This window comes from Typopeltis vanoorti, chromosome 12 (assembly GCF_054136105.1).
Source record: "Typopeltis vanoorti isolate ZY-2024b chromosome 12, IOZ_Tvanoo_1.0, whole genome shotgun sequence".
In the NCBI taxonomy this organism is placed as follows: domain Eukaryota; kingdom Metazoa; phylum Arthropoda; class Arachnida; order Uropygi; family Thelyphonidae; genus Typopeltis; species Typopeltis vanoorti.
In genome coordinates, this window is record NC_143560.1 from 95,954,670 (window position 1) to 95,979,404 (window position 24,735).

The 24,735-nt window shown below is 35.9% G+C and overlaps 1 protein-coding gene across 1 annotated transcript in view; it reads right to left on the minus strand.

The window, feature by feature from the left end:
- The window catches only part of LOC150101027 (uncharacterized), a 108,726-nt gene that overhangs the window by 18,414 nt on the left and 65,577 nt on the right, over window positions 1-24,735 (minus strand). Inside the window, exons 6-8 of the mRNA XM_090401303.1 lie at window positions 24,446-24,523; window positions 20,519-20,608; window positions 11,294-11,356 (exon numbers count right to left, since the gene is read on the minus strand). Of these exons, the coding sequence (XP_090257429.1) occupies window positions 11,294-11,356; window positions 20,519-20,608; window positions 24,446-24,523 (231 nt within the window). The remainder of the gene's footprint in view (window positions 1-11,293; window positions 11,357-20,518; window positions 20,609-24,445; window positions 24,524-24,735) is intronic.

Genomic DNA, 24,735 nt, shown 5'->3' on the forward strand with positions numbered 1-24,735 from the left:
TTGTAGAATAGGTGTCCTCCCTCGATGAGTCTTTGGAGGTGTCACATAATAATAATAAAAATGAATGACATCAGGTAGGATCCAAAATCAGATTTGGAGTTGTTTGCTGATGATGCAAAGATAGGAGGGCAATCAGGGATGCTATTGATATTCAGCATTCACAAAATGATTTGAATAGGCTGGAAATTTGGGCTGTCAGTTTAATGCTATTAAGTGTAAACTATGCACTTTGGCATGATGAGATTTCCAGTGGCATATTATATTAGCAGGGTTATGCTACAAAAAACTGAGGAAGCAAGAAATCTTGGAGTATTGGTGGATAGGAGTTGGAAGTTCAAAGGTCACATAGTAAAAATTGCAAATACAACTCAGTGGATAATTGCGATGTTGAAGCGAATCTTGACATGTAAGGATAAGGAAGTAATTTTGCCTCTTTATAAGGCTTTGATAAAACCACACCTGGATTATTGTGCACAGATTTGGTCTCCCAGATTCCAAGGGGATAAAGAAGCTGTTTAAAGGGTGCAAAGAAAAGTTACAAAGATTATGGGATTTAGATTATAAGGACAGATTGCAAGTATGTGGACTACACTCTGGTTAACAGGAGAAAGAGGGGTGATATGATAGAGATATATATAAACTTTTGAATGGGGATTATAAGGTAGTGTCTGATGAAACGTTTCATTATGTGGAAAGGGGGGGGGGGAAGAACACGGATGCATCCATGGAAGTTATGTTTATTCACAAAATTTAAGGGAAGGTATGACAGCTGGTTCGGGTGATTTATAGTCTCCCTCAATGAGTCCTTGACTCCCTGGAGGTCCCAGATGAAAATAATAATAATAAAAATATAAGCACATTTTGTGCATGATTCAAGTATATGAATATATATTCATACTAAAGTGGTAGTGTAGAATTCTCATCACGTTATTTCACTTAGTCCGATTTCTCTGACCTATGATTCATACAAATACGACCTTAACACCATATACATATGGCATTAAGGTTTTATCTGTGTAATGCCACCTTCAAAATTAAAGAATGTATATGAAATATTGAAAATTAGAGGCCACAGAAACCCTGACAATAATTATGCTTCTGGAATTAGAGGTCCTGGGGTTTTCACTGCAGCTTAATTAACAAAACTAATACAAATAAACATACTAATTATTATATGTATCAATATACAGATTTTGAAAGAGCAAAGTAAAGAAAAGCTTGCTTCCTGATCCCTCACCTTGTGTGCAGCTCTTGCCCTTCAATGCCATCCATATAACTCACTTATCTTGAGGTTACAAGCACAGCCTCACCCAAGGATAAGGCAGATTTCCTGACATTATTCTTCTCCTCCAGTTCCTGTATATATTATGACAAATTATTTCCCACATTACCTCCATGCCTCCTTCCTCTCTAGTCATTCACTATGCATCATGATAGATGAGCTTCTCCTCAGCTTACCCACCTATGCTAGAATACCCCCACTGCTCTGTGTACTCTTACTCACTCTCTTTCTGTCTCTCATTGACTTTAGATCCTATCCATAGCTTTCTTGATAACATTACCCTCCATTCGACAAACCTTCTAGTGTACAATAATGCAAACTTCAAGATCTTACTAATGCCTTTTAACTCTGATCTCCTTGTTATTTTTCAGCAGGTTGAGGATAGATAATCTTCTGAACTTCAATGGCACCAAAGCACAGTCCTATCACATTTCTCACAAGAAAGAGCTAATGTCACTTTCCCTTACTTTTGATAATACTCAGATCTCCAAACAGAATTAGATTTCTCTCTTGAACTGACTTTCATCTCTAGCCTTTCCTGACAATAAATATCTCAGCTTCTTCAGCCTTCAAGAAACTAGGTGTACTTTTTCTGCTCAAGACACTACTCACCAATACAACTGTTAATACTGTATAAATTTCATATCAGCCCCACCATGGAGTGCTGCTTACACACTTGGGATGGTACATCCAAGTGTGTAAGTTCTCCCTAAAAATGCTTAATGTCATCCAAAACAGGACATGCCAATTAATTAATGAACCTTCTCTCTCACAGACCTCCTGTTTCTTCTGTATGTACAGTATTTTCATGGACAGTGTTAAACAATCTGTTTAACATTATTTTTTTTTTTAAATACTTTATTTACAGTGGCTTAATTATGATGTATTAGTAATGGGCTTTATCAAAAGGGAGGATTTCACAGGAGCGGAAAAATTTAAGGTAATCCCCATTGCAAAAGACTGATGTATCCAACTATCAGTATCTCTGGAGTGGGTGTGGTGAATATTTTGGAAAACTTGGTTTGGGCTTGCATACAAAATGGGCAGAGATTCTATCCTATGCAATGAACAGCATGGGTTTACTAAGGGTGAGTAACTTGCTCACATTCTTTAATAATGTTACTGTTGAGTTAGAAAAGGGGAATGGATAAACCATGGATTATAAAATATTGACATGAATAAAAGGATGGCTGACTGAGAGATATCAAAAAATGCTATGAGGGGGATTGTATTGTGAGTCTTCAAACTTTAAGGTAACTAGTGGTGTGTCAGAAAGATAAGTCCTTGGTCCATTATTATTCAATCTGTATATTAATGAGGAAGGATTTCACATGTGATGTAAGCTATTTGCTGATGATGCAATGATAGGTAGAGTAATCAGGAATTCAGCTGTTATGTAGTACTTGCAGAATGATTTGAATAGGCTGGAATTGTGGGCATGTGAAAATGGCTGTTAGTTCAATGTTAGCAAATGTAAAGGCATGCATTTTGGTGGGATTATAGAAGAACCTGATCAGGCTAGGGATCTTGCAGTTTTAGCAGATAGATTGAAGTTCAAAGACCATGCAAAGATTGCAAATACAACTCAGATAATAATTGCAATGCTGAAACAAACTTTGACATTTAAAGATAAAGAAGTCACTTTGCCTCTTTACAAGGCCTTGATAAGACTTCACTTGGACTGCACAGTTCTGGTCTCCTGGTGATTCTGATACAGGAGAGAGAGAGTGTGTGTACAAAGGAGAGTGTTAAACATGACATCAGGATTGTGGAACATCCTTGGAAGGATGCCATCACATCCTAATCCCCTTCTTGAATGCTATCAATAAGAAGGGGATTAGGGCTAGATTTTTCTCTCAGAGTGGTGTGTGATTGGGATGGATTGCCATTGGGTGTAGCCGCCCTTACTGAATCCTTGACTCCCCACAGGCTTGGCTTAATAATAATTATATTATTTATGTGTATAGGCAGTCCATTAATTGATCCTGATGTACCATTTCATTGTATTAAATATTTATCACCATTTTCCAACATGTACTATGAAAATACTATATAATTAAGTTCATGTTACTAACAACTCTTGTCAACACATTTCTTAAACTTAATCTTATGTTTTGGTCTTTTAAAGCACTACTAACTGTATCAGCTTTGATCTTACTTTTTTTTTTTTTTTTTTTCCTGGGCCTTTTGATCCTAGCATAAAACACTTGTATTGTTATACCAGTCCATTTAAGTAACCTTAGATTCAAGAAATTGACTCACTTCTTGAATGCTAACAATATTGAGTTCCATCCTAAATCTTCATTTTAGGATGGAATATTGTTTTGATGCTGCTATTTTAGTATTTTGGCTAAATTTCTCTCTTATTCCATAAAAAGTTATTCATTTGACTCCCTTCCATACCAGCTTTGCTTGCTGTATTGTGTTGCTAAATTTAGTTAGCCATCTTCAATAAAAATTATGTTAAAGATTAAATAATTACTTGTTCTATAGGTTCTACATTCAAGATGCATTTTGTTTTTTTTTTTTCTGTTTTCTTTCCTATTTTCATAGTTTTTATCTTATTCAGTTTAGTTAAAGAATCCTGAAGATGTGTACTAGATTTATTTAGGAATATAATATCATCTGCATAGAGTAACAAGCTTATTTCAATATCTCCAATTTTGATATTAGGCTTAATGCCACTTTCTTTCATAATATGATCTATAAACAGGACAAAAACAGTGGAATGCACGTTTGCTTTAGACTGATTTTACATCAAAGCGTTTTCCTTTAATTACTGCTGACTTTCAAATATTTTATGTGTATTCCACTCCCAAAAGGCTTGTTGTTAGCCTGTAGTGTATTAGTATGGTGGGTGAGCTAGATTATCTGGAAATCCTGCTGTAGAGACCACCAAACGTGGAACTTCAAACCTCTAAACAGTGGGGATAGTCTCACACTGCAATGAAATTCATTTCTTATCTAAATAGGGAAGTATATAATGCCTCATTTATACCACATAACTATGGTCTTTTGAAGAGCTTTCCTGTTGGCACCTTATTGTTTATGCCTTTTTTTAGCTTTACATCTCAAATACACCCTTGTTATATTCCCATGAGTTCTCATTTGTTTGCTGTAAATTAAAAAAAAAAAATCCAGGTCTGACAATACCTTACTTGGCTTGCACCCAATACTTATTTTTCCTGATGTTTCTCTTCCAGTTTTTCTGGTATCTTCTGAAGCATGTGTGCATATATCTTACCTGGATCTTAGCTTTTTTTAGGGGGGCATATTAGTGCTTTACATCAGTCATCTAGAATTCTAGCCTTCTGAATTATATGGTGCAACAACACAGCCTGTAAACACATTCAAATTCTCTGCAGACACTATGCTCTCAGGCAATGCATTCCAATCACTCAACTCTCCATGCAAAAAACCTGCTTTTCACTCCCCTGCTTACACCCTCCTTATACAGCTTCCAGGGATGACCTCTTGTTCTCTCCCAATCTTCCACCATTTTATGAAAAACTCTTCAATGCTAATCTGGTAACAACCCCTACCAACTTGTAAGAGATCATATCACCCATTTTCCTCCCATCCACTACATTGCAAATTGCATCGTCTCAACCTTTTTTCATATTCAGTATTCCAGAGAACAGAAACTATTTGGGTCAATCGCTTCTGGACCCTCTCCAACATCTCTTTATCCTTTTAAAAGCCAAGTAACCAAATCTCTGCACATTAGTCTGTATGTGGCCTAATCAGAACCTTATATAATGGAACCAGAATCTCCTTGCTTCTACAAGTCAGCATCCTCCACATTCTTGTCAGAATTCATTGTGATGTCCTCTAAATTTTAGATCCCTGTTCATCATCACCCCCCAAGATCTCTTATTTCCTCCAACAATGTATCCCCACCAAGAGTAAATTCTACATCCTGTCTTTGTTTTCCAAATTTTAAAACCTTACATTTTGCAACATTGAACTGGCAACCTCTTGTGCCCATTCACTCAGTCTCTTCAAGTCTTCTTGTAAGACTTGAAGAGACTGAGTGAATGAATCCCTAATATCATTAACATACAGGTTTAACAGCAGTGGCGCTAAAACATCCCTGAGGCACACCACTAGCGACTTTCCTCTTCTGTGATATTGCTCCCCATACACAACTTGTTGATACCTATCAGACAGCCAATCCCCAATTCAGTGCATTAGTCTAATATCCAACCCCATCTCCACTCTAATTTGACTATCAACTTATAATGCAGTAATCTATCAAAAGCCTTTGCAAAGTCTAAAGTACACTACTGTGTATCAATCTCCCACATCCAATGCTGTTGTCACCTTATTGTAATAAGTAAATTACTAAAACATAACCTCCCTTTAGCAAATCCGTGCTGTCCATCAAAGATAATGCCATTTTTGTCAACCCAATTCTTGAACCACAACACCTGACACATAGATTGCCATATAATTTGATGCTCTAATTCTGTCACCTACTTTATAAAGGAGTACAATCTTGCTTTCCTTCCACTCCTTTGGAACTTGACCCAATGTAAGACTCACATTAAAAGCAGATATCAACTCCCTGGTGCATTCCTTCGAAATATACGGTGATGTATTATCAAGTCTCATAGCCTTATTATATCAAGTTTGCTTAATTCCCCACATACTTGTTCCTCACTCACAGTCAGTCTCTCCTCCTGATCAACTACTGTCAAACTCTCCATGATGTCACATTCACAATGATGAAAAACCTTTATGAACTGCTCATTAAATATCTTAAATATATCATCTGCAGAAGTTGTCCTTATACCTTTTTCTCCAATCAATGCTATTCTACCATAATCATTCTTATTTTGGGGGGGGGGGGCGTCATTAGCTAACTGCTGCTCATATTGAACTTTTGCTACCTTACCAACTGAGTCATTCTCATCAAATTACTTGGCTGTGCCAGGCATTTGAGCCTAATACATGTTGAAGAAATAGGGAAGATGAGTTTAGGCTAGAATATGGTGTTTGTGATGATTAGTCCAAGCCCTTAAATAGAAATGCAGTATGCCATCATCAATTTCCTGATATGTACCCTTGATATACATCTGGAAATTGACTGTTTTCCTCCAAAATTAGTCTCTTATTTGTCAAGGAATCCAATATTCTCTTCTATATTGCAGGCTTCCTCTGCAATATAAGAATCAAATACCTACTTTGCTATCCTTTCCTGTCTCATTCTGTTTAAGGACCATACTACCTTAGATTAGCTCTGCTCACGCATTCCTGAATGGTAACGATGTCAAGTTCCTTACTAATGCAGTGATCTCTCAATTATCCAACCCTTCTGCTACAGTACCATGTAACTATCTTCAGTTAACCAACCCTGCAGTTATTTGACCACCAGTTACTTTTCCTGATCTGGTTGGGTGATTGAGGGATTACTGTATCCTCATTGTCATATGATTCCATTTATTTATGCTCCTTTTTCCACATAAGTCTCACATTTCTGCTCTCTAGTCTTTGATCAACTTTCATTTCTAATTCAGCTCTCGGATCTCTAGTTTAAAATGAGTTGGAATCTGTCTCATATACTACTGCTAGTTTAGTGTTTGGTTAATTTCTTTATTTCATGTATATTTATTCCTTTGACAATAACAGCTTTGCTTATTCTGTTTATTTTTATATTTAATTTGCCACCATGACTGAAAATTTTGCCTAATTAACTGAAGTATATTACTTGTTTGATAGGTTCTCTAGGATTCAGTTAACACAATCGCTGCCACGCTCGTCGGGCATAGTTTGTTACTGCACACCAAGCGCTTTCGTGTCTTCAAGGTCACTACAAGTAATCTCATAGCCGGCTTATCAGACAGAATTTTGTTTCATACGTCAACTACGAGTAATCTCGTATCACGCCCACCTATATATTACATGCACTGATGATGGTGTTTATTGCGTCTAGTCTCTAAAAACCTTCGATTTCGCCATGGCCAGTAAAAGAAAACTTACTGATAAAGAATTAGAAGCCTACGCTAATAATATGCTTTACAAAATGTTGAGCAAAGGCGAGCACAGATCAAAAAAAGTCAAAGAATTTCAAACTGGAAAGCAACAGACATACCTGAAATGAAATTATTTCTTGGACTTCATATGGATCCTTGTAATTTACCATCTATTGAGCATTATTGGAGTACAAATCAACTTTACAATTTACCATTTTGGTGCTCTAAAATGAGCCGAAATTGATTTCAAATTTTATTTGCGTTATTTGCATTTCGCAGATAATTTCCAAGCAGCTAATGATAAATTGCACAAATTAAGACCAGCCTAGATCATTTTAATAGTGTAATGCAAAATAGCTACACACCTAACAGAAGCTTATGTATTGATGAGTCAACGGTGTTGTGGTGCGGTAGACTGGCGTTTCGGCAATACATAAAAAACAAAAAAAACATAAATATGGCGTGAAATTCTATGAACTATGTGAATCGAACGGATTGGTGATAAAAATGAAAATTTATACAGGTAAATCTGAATCCTCTTTAGCGAAAATGAGTCACGCATATGATATTGTATTTCACTTGATGGAAGAATATTTAGACCAGGGTTATGTATTGCATATGGACAATTTTTATAATTCTGTAGCTCTGACTGACAGAAAAACTTACGTGTGTGGAACGCTGAGAAATAATGGGAAAAACAATCCACCAGATGTTATATAGAAGAAACTAAAGAAAGGGGAATTTGTCTGGCAAAGAAGAGTTCCTTTTAGTCAACAAATGGAAGGATAAGAGGGAAGTTCTTTCCATTTCAAATATGCACAAATTTGAAATGGTTGAAGCGAAAAATCGGAATGGTAAAATTCAGTTAAAACCAAATATCATTAGGGACTATAATTTGGGTATGTCAGGCATCGATCTTTCTGATCAAATGCTTTCTTACTATTCTGCCTTATGAAAGACAATTAGATGGCCAAAGAAATTGGCAATACGTATTTTTGATATATACATTCAAAATGCGCATAAATTTTATAATATAATTACTGGAATTGCAATGACTGCGTTAAAATTTAGAGATCAATTTATCTCAGTTTTTGTTGGAATGGATGAGCTTACTGCATTGCAGAATATCAACAAGATTCGGGATCTTCATTATTTGGAAATTTTATCACCTACAGAAAAAAAGAATCGCCCGACAAAGCCATGCCGTGTATGTACACGAAACAATGACACGAAACACGTTATTATTATCCTGTTTGCCAGGAATAACCACAGTTGTGCGTGGAAAATTGTTTTAAAGTGTACCATTCATAATTTGAATAAATCGGTTTTTATTTTATTGATTTTATTAGTGTTTTAATTTGATTTACAAATTACGGGTTAACTCGTGCTTGGCACAGGAGGTCGGTAATCGACATAAGAGTATATTCGTAGTTGGCTTCTGAAGCACATATATAATATACTATATTTTAGCTGAAATTATTTCCCTTCTACCAAGCCCCCAGACGTGCTCTCCACTTTATTCACAAGCAAAGGGTCCAAATTAAGGTACTTATAGTAAGGGTTAACTCGTGCTTGGCATAGGAGGTTGATACGAGTATATTCGTAGTTGGCTTGTGAGGCTCATATACCAACTGCGAGTATCGAGTGAACAGACTTATGTGTTCGTCGTACATGTTGTTTATATCTTAACGGTATATATTAGAACACAGAAAAATAATTAATTTATTAACTTATTGCTGATATTTCGCTGGTGATATAACCAGCATCTTCAGAGCACAAAGCACAGTTTGTCACAATATGCGAGACTATAACAACATGGTGTAATCAACGGACTAGTTAAACAAAATTGTAGCAGCAACACAAAGACTAGAGTCCTGATTTAGGCGCCCTCTATCTGAAAAAAAAAAAAAAATGCAGCTATCACATAAGACTAGAGTCCTAAACAGAGAAAAAACTGGTACTAGTTTTTTCTTAAGATGACTGTCTCCCAGATTTTAGGCAAATTTATACAGCAATATTTGTTGAGATTTGGAGTGTGTTTCAGAGCTTCTGTTGCCTCTAAGAACAATCTCTCTGACTTGTAAGAGCTTCTGTGCAGTACTTTTGTGTTCTTCCAGTTGATCATCCTGTGTGCAGAGGTATCCAGGGCATGGTCTGCTAGGCCCAACTTGCCATAGTGATAATGCGGACGTATCTTTTGTGTTCGCTGATGTGGATGTTCACAGTTCTTCCTGTTTGACCGTAGTAGGCTTGATTACATGAGCAGGGTACTTCGTAGACTCCTGGATGTGATAGAGGGGGAATGCTGTCCTTGGGTGAGCGGATAAGGGTTGCTAATTTGCCACACAGTCTGAATGTGGTGCGTAGTTCATGTTTATTAAGAATTCTTGAAATATTTTCGGATGTGCCTTTAATGTATGGGATGGTGACTGTTTTGTTGTAGTTCTCTGTGGTGGATAGTGGGAGGGGTTTCTTAGGAGCATTTAGTATTTTGTTTATCTTATGGGGATTATAGCCATTGGCCAAGAAGGTGTGGCGTAAGTGAGCCAGTTCAGCAGCAAGAGCATTGCCATTGGAACAGATTGCTCTCGCTCTGTGGGTTAGCATTTTTAAACTGCCATATTGTTGAGAAGGGTGATGGTGTGATTGTTTGTGTAAATATCTCCCTGTATGTGGGTTTTCTGAAAATGATAAGGAACCATCAGGAAGATGTGTATCCAGGAAGGGCAGACAGTTATTAGCTTCCAGTTCCATTGTAAAGTGGATTTTAGGATGTTGGCTATTTAAATGCGCTAAGAATGTTTCCAATGTCTCTCTAGGCCATGTGGCCAAATAGCAAGCACATCGTCAACATAGTGTAGCCAAAGTGTTGGTTTGAGAGTGGCTGTATTGATTGCTAGTTTTTCCAGGTGTTCTATGTAAAAGTTGGCTTGGGGGAGAGGGGGGAAATTGGGGGGAGCCCATGGCTGTCCCATCTATTTGTATGTATATTTTTCCTTTCCATGTGAAATATCCTGCATGTATTGTGAATTTGAATAGTTCAAATATATCAGGAGGGAAGTGTGACTTCAGTAGATTGAGGGTTTCTATTAGTGGTACATTTGTGAATAGTGAGGTGATATCAAAGCTTACTATTAAGTCTGAGCTTTTTAGGGTATGGTGTTGTAAGATGCTTTTTAGGTGGGCTGAATTTTTGACAAAGGAGGGAGAATTGTTTGTGAGAGTGGCTAGTAGCTTAGCTAAATGTCTAGCCAGTTTGTTAGCCAGGAAGACATAAGTGCCTTTCATTCCTGGATATTCTCATCCAAAGACAACCTAATAGCAGTCTCCAGTTTTCCCATACAAAAATAAAAAACGATAGAGAGACACACTGATACTTCTTCTCATCATTCTCCAAATATTCTCTTCTGAAAAAAGAATTGTCATATATTAGAGCTCATTTCATCTTTAATGTTACAACTCCAACATCACCAAAATTATAGATAACTATGGCTTTCATCCTGGCTGGAAAGATCTAGGTTCATTGTTCATATCCTGTCTTGAGAGCTTTTAAGAGTATTTCAATGAAGGGTGATTAGCCAGTTTTATACAGGTGTCTTTGTAAGATTTAAAAAAAATAGTTTTTTTGTTTTTTTTTTTCATCCTACAAGATAGATAAACAATTGGCTGAAGAATGCATGCAAATAACAGCCCTATCATATGACTGCTGTAACATAGGTATTAATTAGGTTTCTATGGCAGCCAAGATAGTTACACAGAATGTGAGTATAAGGCCATTTGCCTTACCTCAAATATAATGAGCCCTATACATGTGTTCACATTTTTTTTTCTAAAGAATTTGCTCAAGTTAGTGAAGGTCAGAGGACCAAATTTGAGTACACATAATAGTATAATATAATTTTTCTAGTATGTGTCCTCATTCTGATCGTATGGACTTCACTAACAGCTTCCTAACAATACTGAATGATGCTGTTATACTCTCTTCCTATATCATATATTCATGTAACAGTAAACACTCAAAAACAGACTCACTAACCTGATGAGAAGCTCCTGGCACATGTCTCATAAGTGTCTGATAAACATCATCTGCCATAGCATCCTATTGAAAGATAAAATTATTTGGACTAATATTAAAAATCAGGATAAGTATAAAATAGTTTTTACACTTTCGAATAGCTTAAAATAATTTTAACTGGTATCCCAATTTTTTGTACCCCTAATTTTTCTTACCAATTTCAAATTTTATAACAGAAATTTTAAGTATAAAATGATACTATGATACAACCTGCATTTCTTATTCAGGAATTGCTAAACGTAAAAAAACATTACATTTCAAAAGTTTTGCACTGTCACTAGGATGATGTAATAGTTTCTAACTACATGTCAGTTTTAAGCTAGGCTGAGTAAAAACATCATTAACTGATTATGATGTTCTGCAAAATAAGACTTCTAAATGGAGGAAGAATCTGACTCAGGTTAGGTACCATGCCACATGTTTCATATAAAGTATTTTATAGAAAAGTATGGATGGCAGGCACTCCAATTCCCTGCCCCCCCCATCCATAGAGTCCTGACATCAGCTCTTCAGACTTTGATCTGATCCCCAAGTTGAAAGAACCACACCATGGGAAACACTTTCACCTTCTCATGGTGCACCCTGTTAGGTATATACCTGGATACTAATTGAAGGATGGACTAGCAATTTGGGATTTAGATGACCAAATTGTATTCTTATTGGCTTAAACCACAATATAAAATGATGGTACAACATGACAGAATTTCATGCCAGCTGGGGCGTCACCTGGTTAAACAAGGCCTCTGTTGTTTTTTGCCAGAGAACCAGGGTTAACAGCAAAAAGTCAGCTATTGGAACAAATCCTAAAACACATCCCAACTCAACATCACCAGATTTCAAGATCAGTACTATCAACATAAGAAGCCTGAATGGAAAAGAAATGAAGCTGGCTGAGGAATTGGATAAGTACCAGATAGACATAATAGGGGTAACTGAAACAAAAAAGACTAAAACTGGTGAGATCTTTTTGAGCAATAAATATAAAATGTTATATTCAGGCAATGACAATCACGGAAAAGAAGGAGTAGCTATAGTATTCAATACTAAATACGAGGCTAATCTTCTTGAATGGCAGACAATATCAGGAAGAGTGATGTGGGCAAATATCAGAATGGGGAACCAGACAATGAGACTTATTTGTGCCTGTGGTCCCACAGAAGGTTCTACTAAGGTAGAAGTGGAGGAATTGTTTGAGGATTTAGAGAAAGCAACTGACACAATGAAAAAGGAAAAGTTGGTCCTTGTTGGGGATCTAAATAGCAGAATAGGAAATGATTGTCAGACATACAAAAATATTTTGGGGAAAATTTGGAGAAAAGAGCAAAAAGCAAATACCTATTGGATTTCTGCTCAGGACATGGACTGGTTATTACTAACACAATGTTCCAACATAAAAATGTTCACAAATTTACATGGAGAGAAGAAGCAAGGAATAAGAAAAATCTCATTGACTATGTTATTGTTGATAATGATGTTTTCCCACTGGTGCAGGACACTAGAGTGTACGGAGGATTTGAAATTGGAAGTGATCACTATTTAGTCTTGAGCAGGATAAAATTGAATTTCATATCGAAAAGAATAACATGTAAGAAAGTTTTAAAGCGAATAAAAGTTGAGCAGCTCTCAGATGTGAACTGTAGACTAAAATACACAAAGATTATTGAAGAAAAAATGAAAGAGTTTGAGAACAGGAATCAGACCTTGGAGATTCAGTGGCAAACCCTGAAGAAAACACTGATTGATTCAGCCAGAGAGGCATGTGGTGCGGTTGTCTGCAAGGATAGAAAAATCAGAACCCCATGGTGGACACAGGAAGTTAAAGAGGCAGCGAAGGAAAAGAAGAAAGCATATCAAAAGTTCCTGGCAAATAAGTCAGTTTGTGCTCTTAGAGAATACAGAGTCAAATATAAGAAAGCTAAACACTGTGTAAAACTAGCGAAACAAAACTTATGGGAAGACTTTGGTAAGAACATAGAAAATAAATATCAAGAAGGTGGCAAGATATTCTGGAGGTTGTTGAAAAAACTCAGAAATGGAGAAAGAAGTGCTGTAAAAGGAATTAGAGATGACAAAGGTGACATGAAAACTGGAGAAAATCCTTGATGTATGGAGTAATTACTTCGAAAAATTGCTAAATGAAACAATGTGACAGCACAGTAGTAAAAAACACTCAACAGGCATACAGTCAAGAATACATATCCATACTTGAAGTAGAAAAAGCCTGAAATGTGGAACGACAGCTGGAATAAATGATATTCGACCAGAAATGCTCAAGTATGGAGGTATAAAAGTCTTACAGTGGTTGCACTGCATAGTTCAGAGGGCCGAATTCCAGATGCTTGGAGTAGAGCTCTCATCGTACCCATATATAAAAAGGGAAATAAAACTGAATATGAGAATTACAGAGTTATTTCCCTACTGAGTGTTCCTGGTAAGATTTATGTAAGTATACTTTAAAAATGGTTGAGTAGGATTGTGGACGGGAAGCTTGGTGAAGAACAAGCTGGATTCAGGCCAAATAGAGGCTGTCAGGATCAGATTTTCACTTTACAACAAATAGCTGAGAAATCATGGGAATATAACAAAGATCTGTATTTAAGTTTTGTAGATCTGGAAAAGACATATGACAAGGCACCAAGATTAAGGCTATTCAAAACGCAACAGTTGTATGGTGTCAATGGGGCATTATATCAAGCAATACTTAGTCTTTATTTGAGTTGTAAGTCAGCAGTTAGAATTGAAGGAAGCACAGGAAGATGGTTTAATGTTAAATCTGGTGTCAAACAAGGATGTACATTATGAAAGAAAGTGGTATTAAACTGATATCAAAATTTGAGATGTTATTGTCAGCTCTTTGCTTTATGCAGATGATGTTATAAATAAATCTGCTACAAGTCTGCAAGATTCCCTGACTAAATTGAACAATTGTGGTAATAGATATAGTATGAAAGTCAGCGACAATGAAAATAGGTAGAAACATTGAAAATATCAACTGCATTGTGAATGGAGAAACTATAGAACAAGTAAAACATTACAGCTACTTAGGCATGCTTTTTAATGAAGGTGGTAAATTAAATATGGAAATAGACAACCGATTTTTCTATTTTTTTTTTTTTTCTAAGTTTTTCATGTAGTAATATCATATCCTGTACACCCCTTGATGGTACATGTCAGGCAGGCACCTCCAATCCTCCCATCCATAGTCCTGACATCTGCTCTTCAGACTTTGATCTGATCCCTAAGTTGAATGAATCACACCATGGGAAACACTTCTCTGCCATTGATGAGGTTTCTTTTGGCAAGAATACAAACTACCCAAATGTTGAAGGGCAGAATGTTAGCTAAATGTTTGATTTAATAAAGTGTGCAGAATTTTTAAATTTTTCATAAAAAAAAAAATTAATTTCAAGTGATATAACAAATTGTCGAGGAGTACATTTGTATAAATAAGAATGTGCTTCGTGATACCAACTGAAAAATTCTAATAGAGATGCATATAAAATCATATGTTATATTAGATGTAGTCGATAAAGCCTCAAAATAATTTTTAAATTTAGATCTTGCAGTTGGTTATTTCTAGTATTAAGATTATCACTGGATAAACTTCAGTTTGCTAGTCTAGTTTTTCCTCCTATCTTTCACAAATTTAATGTAGTTTTTATTATTTACTTGAATGAACTGAGATCCAGATATGTCCACAGTAAAGAATTGCAAAAGCTTATCACTCACTCTCTCTCTCTCTCTCAGGTGTCTATGAAAACTTCAAGTTCATTAACACTATTATATCTTCTCTGTAATTAAAAAATAAATAAATAAAATAACTTTCAAGACATTGTGTTATAGGAAGGATACACTTCATAGTAAGTTTGGACATTATTCTACAATTTTTCCAACCCACTTAAATCCTTACTTAGTGCTCTAATGTAATTAGTTTCAAGAAATCACAGCATTAAACCAGTTAGTGCTAATTCATTACCTCATCTAGGTTACTTTTCTTTACATATGTGGCGATATTTCATCCAATTTTATTTAACATTTAAACTCCTTCAAATTGTATTTGCTTCATCTGCAAAACAGGCAAACATCCTAGAAGGCCACACAATTTACAGACATAATACACCACCCTTATAGCCTTAGCTAGTGTCTGTGGTGTAGCCCTCTGGAAATGGAGGTTGCATCCCTGTTTGAAGAAAGACCATTATAAATTTTTTTGATTCTAGTTGCCAACTGGAGGAAATTTTCTCTTTCTCTGGTCATTTCCTGAAGTCAATCTGTGGTACGGTAGGGTTTCCCCACCATGGAAATTTTACTTTTAAACCCCACATCTCAAAAATCGACCATAGAAATCAGACTATTACTGGCAACAATATGACACTGTTAGGGTTGAGAGCACGAGATAGCTGCACTTGTTCTGCCTAAAATACAGAGAGTGATGACTGAAGTGAAGGGAAGAGCTGAGAAAGCAAGAGGTGGTACTGATGTGACGTGGAAGAGCAGGAAAGTAGAGCTTGTAAATTAAGAGGTGAGTAGCATCAGTGAAGAGAATGAGAGAGAAGGTATACAAGACAAACAGGGAAATGGGGGGGGGGGACACAGAAACATTGCATGAGAAGAGCAGATATGGATACAGGAGCAAGTGTGTGTATACAAGAAAGGATTGGAATGACTAGGGGGAAACAAATAGGTCTGAGGAAAGGTGCAAGGTCAGTGATGATAGGGGGCAGGGGTATGGAGGAGTCATATCTGAGAAGTGGGGTCAGTGGGACTTGTTATGAAACCAGAAATAAGCTAATATGTATGTTTACCAATGCCACAAGTATTCAAAATGAAGGCAATTATGTTTTTCATGAAGATAGGCAGGGCAAAAAGGGGGAAGAGTGAATTAACTGCTCTACTACCATCTCGGGATAGTAGCAGAGCAGTTAATCCCATCTAAGGTGGAGATGAACAGAATGAACTATCTAGTTGGGTGTTGCTATAGACCTGGCAATGTGTAGGGCAGTGAGAAGGAAATGTATATTGGTCTGGCTAATAAGAAACATGATTCTGGATAACAAAAGCTAAAGTAATCCGATAGGCAATGGACAGGATATGAAAAAATAAATCATTGAGACCGCTGGAAGCAGTCTCACTGATTTATTTCTATAACATGTTCTTTCTCACTGATTTCTATGACATGCTCTTTTAAAAGCCAATATTAATTTCACAGTCTTTGACCATTACCGATGATTCACAACGAGAGAGAAAGCACTTGGAAATATGTTTCTCTCTCTCGTTGTGAGTCATCAGTAATGGTCAAAGACTGTGAAATTAATATTGGCTTTTGAAAGAACATGTCATAGAAAGATTCTTTGAATTGGATAGATACAAAAAGTAACAAATGAATAACTGTATCATAAAGTAAACCACAAAGAAAATCTAATGCAGAAAATAATTCAAAGGAAACCAAAGTTTTTTGGACATACCTGCAGAATTGATAACAGTAGAAAGATCAAAATCTTCATGGATGGTATAATAGAAGAGGATGGCCAAGGCAAGAGTGGGTAGATGATATGAAAGAGCAGTGCAGAAAGAGTTTGCAGGATTTGAGTCATCTGGAAGTGGACAGAGAGAAGTGGCAAAGAATGGTGAAACAGGCATTGGATTCATGTGCAATGATGATGAATATAGACTGGAATGAAGACAACATCTCGGGACAAAGAGAATGAATTTCTAGTGTTTCTGAGGGACCTTAGGTAGTATGTAACAGAGGATACACAGAGATCAAGGGTCTTGGACTTGATTATTTCATCAGAGGATGTTGTTATAAATGAGGTGTCGAATCCCCCACCCCTTCCAGTTGGTGAAAGTGACCATGAAGTGATTACTTTGTTTTTTTACAGTTAATTCAATTTCGGTGAATTAACTGTATTTTGGTGGTGGCCAGCCATATGAGGACTTCTGTGAGAAAGGGGATACATGTGGAACTACAAGGCAGGTAACAAGCTCAGGAGAAAGCTTGCAGCTATATCATAGAATAAGGAGTCGAATGGGAAGGAGATCAATGTTTCTTGGGACCTGTTCAGAAGCTGTCTGATAGATGCAATGTCTAAATGCATTCCCAAGTTTAGGTGGTCAAATAAGGTAGGTGTAAAATGGATGAATGTTGTTAGTTGGAAGAAGGCATTATGGAGGCAGTACAAAATGAGTGGTAATAGTCAGTTGCATGAGGAGTACAAAGAAGGAAGGTAAGGGTAGCAAAAGTGCACTGGCAGCAGTTAGCTAATGAGGTCAAAAGAAATCCTACAGAGTTTTTTTTTATATATGGCCAGTAGAAGAATGAATGATTATGGGAGAATAATAATTGTAGAATGATAACCACTGAGGAAGATATACTAGTGATGCTAAATGAAGCAATTCATAAAGGTATTTCATCCTCATGAAAGTAACACATGTAGAACTCGAAAGCAGTGGGGGAGAGAGGAACCACTGATGGTGAATGAGCAGGAGATTTATGAAGAATTGAATCAACTTGATAGTATATCATCATGTGTGTTGAGGGAATGTTCCAATGAGTTAACAATAGCGCTGATGTACCTCTTTAACATGAGTCTTAAAATGGCCTAAGTTCCAAGGGAGTGGAAAGAGGGCAAAATTGTTCCAGGGTGATTAGATTAATACTTTAAATTACAGGCTAAATTGTTTGTCTGGAGTTATGGTCAAGGTGTTAGAGAAGCTAATGAGGACCAGGATTCAGAATTAGGTTGAAAACAACAATCTCTGATGGACAGCATGGGTTTGCTAAAGGAAGATATGTTTTAGCAATCTACTTATAACAGTGAAAGATTTTGCTAAAAGCCTTTGATAGAATTGCCACATATCAAGGGAGGTAATTAAATTGGAAAAGATAGAGTTGAAGATTGGCTGTCTGAAGCAAGCTGTGTATTGGGAAGTGATATCCCAGAAGAGGAATGTTACCAGTGGTATGGCTCTAGATGATGTGTTGGGAAACACATCATTCAGGTAACAGAGTTGGGAAAACTATGAGGAGGAGAATGGATGTTGTAGCCTTGCAAGTGTACTTGAATGGACTGGGTGAATGAGCAAAAATGAGTGGCTTTCCAGTTCAATATAATAGAGTGTAAAGTTTTAAAATTCAGGAACCACCGATGAGATTAAGAGGATAAGATTGGTAAAAATATTTTAGGGGAAGTGGAGGAGATGAAGGATCTGGGAGTGTTGTTGGATAGAAAGAAAATTTCCCCGAAATTTCAGATAAAGCTGTGAGGACAGCAGAGCGTATTATGGCAATGATGTGGAGAACACTGACATTTGGAGTAAGGATGTTATGATTCCACCGTATAAAGCTTTGATTAAACTGCATATGGATTGCCATGCACATATTTGGTCACCTTGCTTTCAAAAAGATCAAGAGACATTGGAAAGGGTTCAGAGATGATTGAGTAAGGTAGTCTTTGTACTCAACTGGAATGTTGAGTACAAAGACAGATTGAGGGAATACAAATTACAGGGTCTAGTGGATAGGAGAGGGGGGATAGAGAGACATATGTTGGTAAGGGGTTATTACTGGATTAATGTGAATCAGATTTTTAATAGAATGGAGGGAGAGAACAAGAGGTTATACCTGGAAGCTGTATAAGGATAGTGTGAACGATGGTGGGGGTAGGTTTTCTGCATGGGGAGTAGTGGGTAATTGGAATGCATTACCTGAAAGTGTGGAGACTATAAATGCATTCGAGTCACAGTATGATAAGCTGTGTGTATGATAGTGGATCTCCCATAATAAGTTGACTCTGTGGAGGTCAGATAACAATAGCTGATGCCCCATGGTATTAAAGCTATTCTAAAGGCAGTGTTAATCAGCCTTCTATTATACAAAACTACAGTTTCTGAACTGTTCATGTTCACTGTAAATGCTGTTCTGAACAGAATTAAGAAGCTCTTGGAAATCTTATCTGAGATGTAAAAACTGCATTCGTGAGTAACATGTGTAGCAAAAGAGCAAACCGTATTTCTAGGATGGTGGGGTGATATATATATGATATGTTTATGCCAATAAAGACTAAGGATTAATGCTAGTTCAAGGAAGAGACATATCTTTTTCTGGTTATTTGAATCTATTATCAAAGAATCACTATTATGAAAAGTAAAAAAAATTATCAACTCATTGTTGGATGTAGAGGTGGATATGCTAAAAGTTTATTCATTTGGCTGTGCAAAATTTATGAAATAAGAAAAAAGGAGTGTGATCATCAGTAAAACTGTGAATTAGATTTACATTCAGTTTGAGAATGTAAATCTATTGAAATTAATTAGAATATTAGAAAAATATTAGAATTAAAATTAATATGTATAGGAGGAAGAGAAAAGATAAAGGAATGTTTTATTCCAACATTAATTGCAAAGTTTGAAGATAAAGATATATCTACATTATATGCATGTAATACCAGTCAAAATATATAGTCCACTTGCAAAAAGCAAGATAAATAATTACATGGGAGATTACTTAAGAGGTCTTTATAACACATCTGATCAAATACCTGAGAGGTATAAAGACTAGTCACTTGAGTTTCTCTAACTTTTCCATGGCTTTTTTGCATAGATAGATAAAATAAGAGCACACATGAATTGCTACTGACAGAATCTGTACTGATAATCAGCTCACTAACAGATTTGAGAGAAATATTTCAGTGTTCAGTGTTACTGCTCTACTCCTGAATAAAAAAAAAAAAAAAAAAAGTGATTTGATTGTAAATATCATATCTCTTCTTAGGAATAAGAAAATAATATGAACCATCTGCAAGATAAGTGAAATTGAAGAGTTAAAAAAGCACTTAAAAAATAGGACACGTAATTGAGTCATACTATATAAACACTGCTTTTTGTTAGGACATATGACGGTGAGTTAACTTCCTGATTTTACACGAGTTGAAATACTGCTCGAAGAGTTAAGACTGATAGCATTCTGAAACGCAGATCTAGAATGCATAATAATAAGTTTGCTATGCCTAACGTAGCCAGTCTTAGATGGAAATGGCAGGGTTGCCTGTAAAATAGACTGACCAGCCCATGTCCACTTACATTCAACTAACCTCAAGCTAGGAGGTGGCAAAAATAAAGCGTCACAAGATTGCAATCTATCCAGTTTAATGAAGATGATGGTAATACATACTTCTACACACTTACCTCTACAAGATCTTTTAGTGTGTTAATCTGCATAAGGCGAGCTTCTGTGGTGTTACTCAAAACACTGTTGGGATCTAAACCATTCAGATTCTGCAAAAAAGTATAAAATAACATTTTAAAAAGAAATTTTGCAAACGAATAATCATATACATATTAAAATGTCTCTCATATTCTACAGAAAACATGAATATTTACAGACCTTTATTCAGATATAAAATCACGTGGAAAAATAATATAAAATATCAAAATTTTATGAATGTTATTTCATTTTATTGGAATTGACAGTTTAAAATTGATTACTTTAAATAATCCTATATTATCCAAAATCCAATAATAATATAATTATAGAAAATTTTTTTAACTTAGGTATATTATGTATTCAAGATACCAAGTAATTTTATGTAAACTTGGTTTTAATCCTATTTCCCAAGTAAGCAAACAGACAAGAAAGTCGAGTTTGCACCTGCAAGTAGTGCAAATCCAAGGCAACTCGTGGTAAAGGTGGGTAAAGCTCTGATCACTTTTCTTAATATTTTCCCCTTAATGTAAAGCACATCCCCTTGCAGAGATGTATGATGCTAAACATTAAAGGCAATGGTCACTACCCATACTGGTTTCGACCTTTATTGAGGTCTTGTCAATGGCAGACGCAAACTTGACTTTCTTGTCTGTTTGCTTACTTGGGAAATAGGATTAAAACCAAGTTTATATAAAATTACTTGGTATCTTGAATACATAATATACCCAAGTTAAAAAACTTTCTACGTCTATCTCTCATCCTGAGATTTTATATTTATAAGGTCAAAGCACCTTGTGGCAACTTGTTTTGGTAAAATACAGATGAGCTCTGCATTACTTCATCCTTAGCATTTTCAGGTCTGGCTCCCACTAACGAGACCTCAATAAAGGTCGAAACCGGTATGGGTACTGACCATTGCCTTTAATGTTTAGCATCATACATCTCCACAAGGGGATGTGCTTTACATTAAGGGGAAAATACTAAGAAAAGTGATCAGAGCTTTATCCACCTTTACCACGAGTTGCCTTGGACTTGCAGGCGCAAACTTGACTTTGTTGTATGTTTGCTTACTTGGGAAATAGGATTAAAATCAAGTTTATATAAAATTACTTAGTATCTTGAATAAATAATATAATTAGCCAAATGAAATAGAGGCAAGTACTCCAAAAGAATTATGATCATTAATAAGCGATTACAAGTGGAGTTCCACTGGGTTTTAGTTCTGGGACTAAAAGGAGGTGTTCAGTTGTTTGCAGATGATGTGAAGCTTGGGAGGGTTATCAGTGATACTGCTGATGTTTTGGCTCTTCAAGAGGATCTGAATAAACTGGAAAGGTGGGCAAACGAATGGGGATGCCAGTTTAACAAACTAAATGTGAGGCTTTAAAATTTGGGATCCACAGATGGGATGCTTCATATTCATTGTGGGGTGATTGTAGATAGAGAAGTTCTGAGGCCATATTGTAAAGGTTCTGAAGATATCTCAGAGAATTATGGCAATGTTGAAGAGAACACTGACCATGAGAGAGAAAAGTGTGCTGTCATGTCATATAAAGCTTTGATCAGACCATATCTGGATTTCTGTGCTCAGATCTGGTCACCAGAATTTGAAGGGCATGAAGTAACCTTGGAGAGGGTGCAGAGACGGATAACAAAAATGATATCAGGACTGTACAACATTCATTATAAGCATAGACTGAGGGCATGAAACTGCAGAGTTCGGTGGACAGAAGGCAAAAGGGGGATATGATCAAGACATTTAAGCCATTATAGGGTTGTTATTGTATTAACACTGATGAGATTTTTCATATGGTAGAATGAGGGAAAGGAGCAATCCCTGGAAGTTGCAAAAGAAGGTGGTGAATGTGCAGACTGTTGATGATTTTAAGGAGTGGTATGATAGATTTTAAGTTGACTAGTGTTGACCTCCTACGATGAGTCTTATGACTCCATGAAGTTAGGAAAATAATAAATAAAATTTTGCCATCATAATGGTTCCAGTATAGCCACAATATAATATGAAAGTAAAAATTATTTATTCATTCAACTAGTTTTCTATGCATTATGGCATACATCATCAGGAATAAAACCACATAGCAGCAGGATGATTTTTAATATATTAACAATCCATTAATATTAGTTTAGCATGTATTCATAAGCAATGCATGTGGTACAGTGCCCTCTATCAGTGAAAATTTGAAGTAAATTTTTTTCTCCCTGCCAAAAAGAATCCCCTCTTTGCGATTCACTTTCATGCCAAACAGTGCATATCATGTTGAGATGTCATATTCTTCATTGTTGATCTGTGTTGTGTAATGACATCTTTCATAACCTAATTCCACAAATTTTTAGTCATTTATGCAAGTTGACCACAACTGTTTGAGGATAATGGCTTCATTTTTATATTACTGTGCTTGGGATCATATAATCTTGGGGGCATCTTTAAACTTGTGAATACAGCTATTGAATTCAATATACAGCATATTTGTCAATTCCTGAATTACCTCATGTTTTTCCCCTTGCAGTATGAAAAGTCAGGCTTGATTTGTGTGCTCCTACTGTTCCTTAATATGTTCAGTCATTAGATTTTCTCCCAGATGTCCCATTTGTCCACATAAACACCTGTTTTCTCAAGAGGCAAATGAGAATTTTTTTCATAGGTTTGCAGGCAGCTTTGATATTGTACTGTTTTAATATGCTAGCTATATTATCCATGATGCTCTTTGTATATGGTAAAGTGACCATCTTTATAGTTTATCTTTGTAGTGACATATGGTGGATTTTGTAGAATGTTATTATTTTCATATTGTGTCCATTCTTTACCAGTACTTCTCTGAGATATTCCTTGTTGTTGCTGTTGTTATAGTCGCTCACACCATCTTTAATTGCTTTTATGACACACCATTTCTATGTAGGGTGAGGGTGAGAAATAGAATGTAAATATCTATCAATGTTGAATTTTTTCCTGTATGTTGAGAATATGCAGACATACCGGTCTGCATGTTCGAGGGCCATCTCACAAATTTCCAATTTTCACGAAATGTTATATTAGAGACTGTATTCTGGCAAGAGTGATATCTCGACCTTTCTTCATTCTTTTCTGCGTTTGAAACTTTCGTAAAACTTCTGCTACCGATTCCCCACTTATGTAAGACAACTTCACTAACAATAGCTTATCCACCAAAGTAAGTGTCGCAACAACAAATTTTTCTTTTCACCCCCAGTGACTGGGAATTCGCACACATTCATTATGAGCTGTCACCAGTACCATCTGCATTTTATAGAACTCTCATTTGCATGTATTTGTAAACATTGCTTGTGGTACAGCACCCTCTATCAGTGAAAATTTGAAGTAAATTTTTTTCTCCCTGCCAGAAAGAATTCCTTCCTTGCGAATCACTTTCATGCAAACCCACTCTAATATACCAATTTTTCTAATTTTTGAAATTAGAAAAATTGAAATTATTGAAATATCTAGGAACTTATGGGGGACTGTGTGTGTGTATATATACTGTTAGATTTATCTAGCAATCCTATACCCTTCCACCTATGAAGAATAAATATTTGTTCATCATTTGTATTCTCATGCCAATTTGAAATCTCAATTGTCTGATGCTCTAAGTTATTGCAATTAGCCAACGTTAAAATATTTTTTTACTTCATGCTATACGCGTCATCTATACAGAACAATCTCCCCACATACTGTTTTTAATTTGAAAAGTAGACTGAAACATCTCTCTCTCTCTCTCTCTCTCTGTGTGATTATTTCATTTTCTAACAATGGCATAAACTTTCAAAGCTCCTGTAATTCAGAAAAACATATTTATATATTGCAGATAAACAGTGTGCGATTTAAAATAGACATATGCATAAAGAATATTTTAAAAGACCAAAACCAAAATACTTACTGCCCATTCCTGAAGGAACTGTTTACCAAGTTGTTCTCCATCAGCTGGACTTACAGTTCTGTTGTAGTCCCGAGCAATCTGTTCAATAATTAAAACTATTCAGCACAAACATAAGGATAATTAAATATGATGAAAAACTATTGACAGCTCAAAACCTCAGAAAGATTAAGAAATATGTGCTGTTTATATGCCAACTTAATCAAAGCAAATAAAAAATACGTTACAACATATTACCTTGCAGACTATTTTTAGTCATCAATTTTAATCCATCTTATGTACCTATTAATACT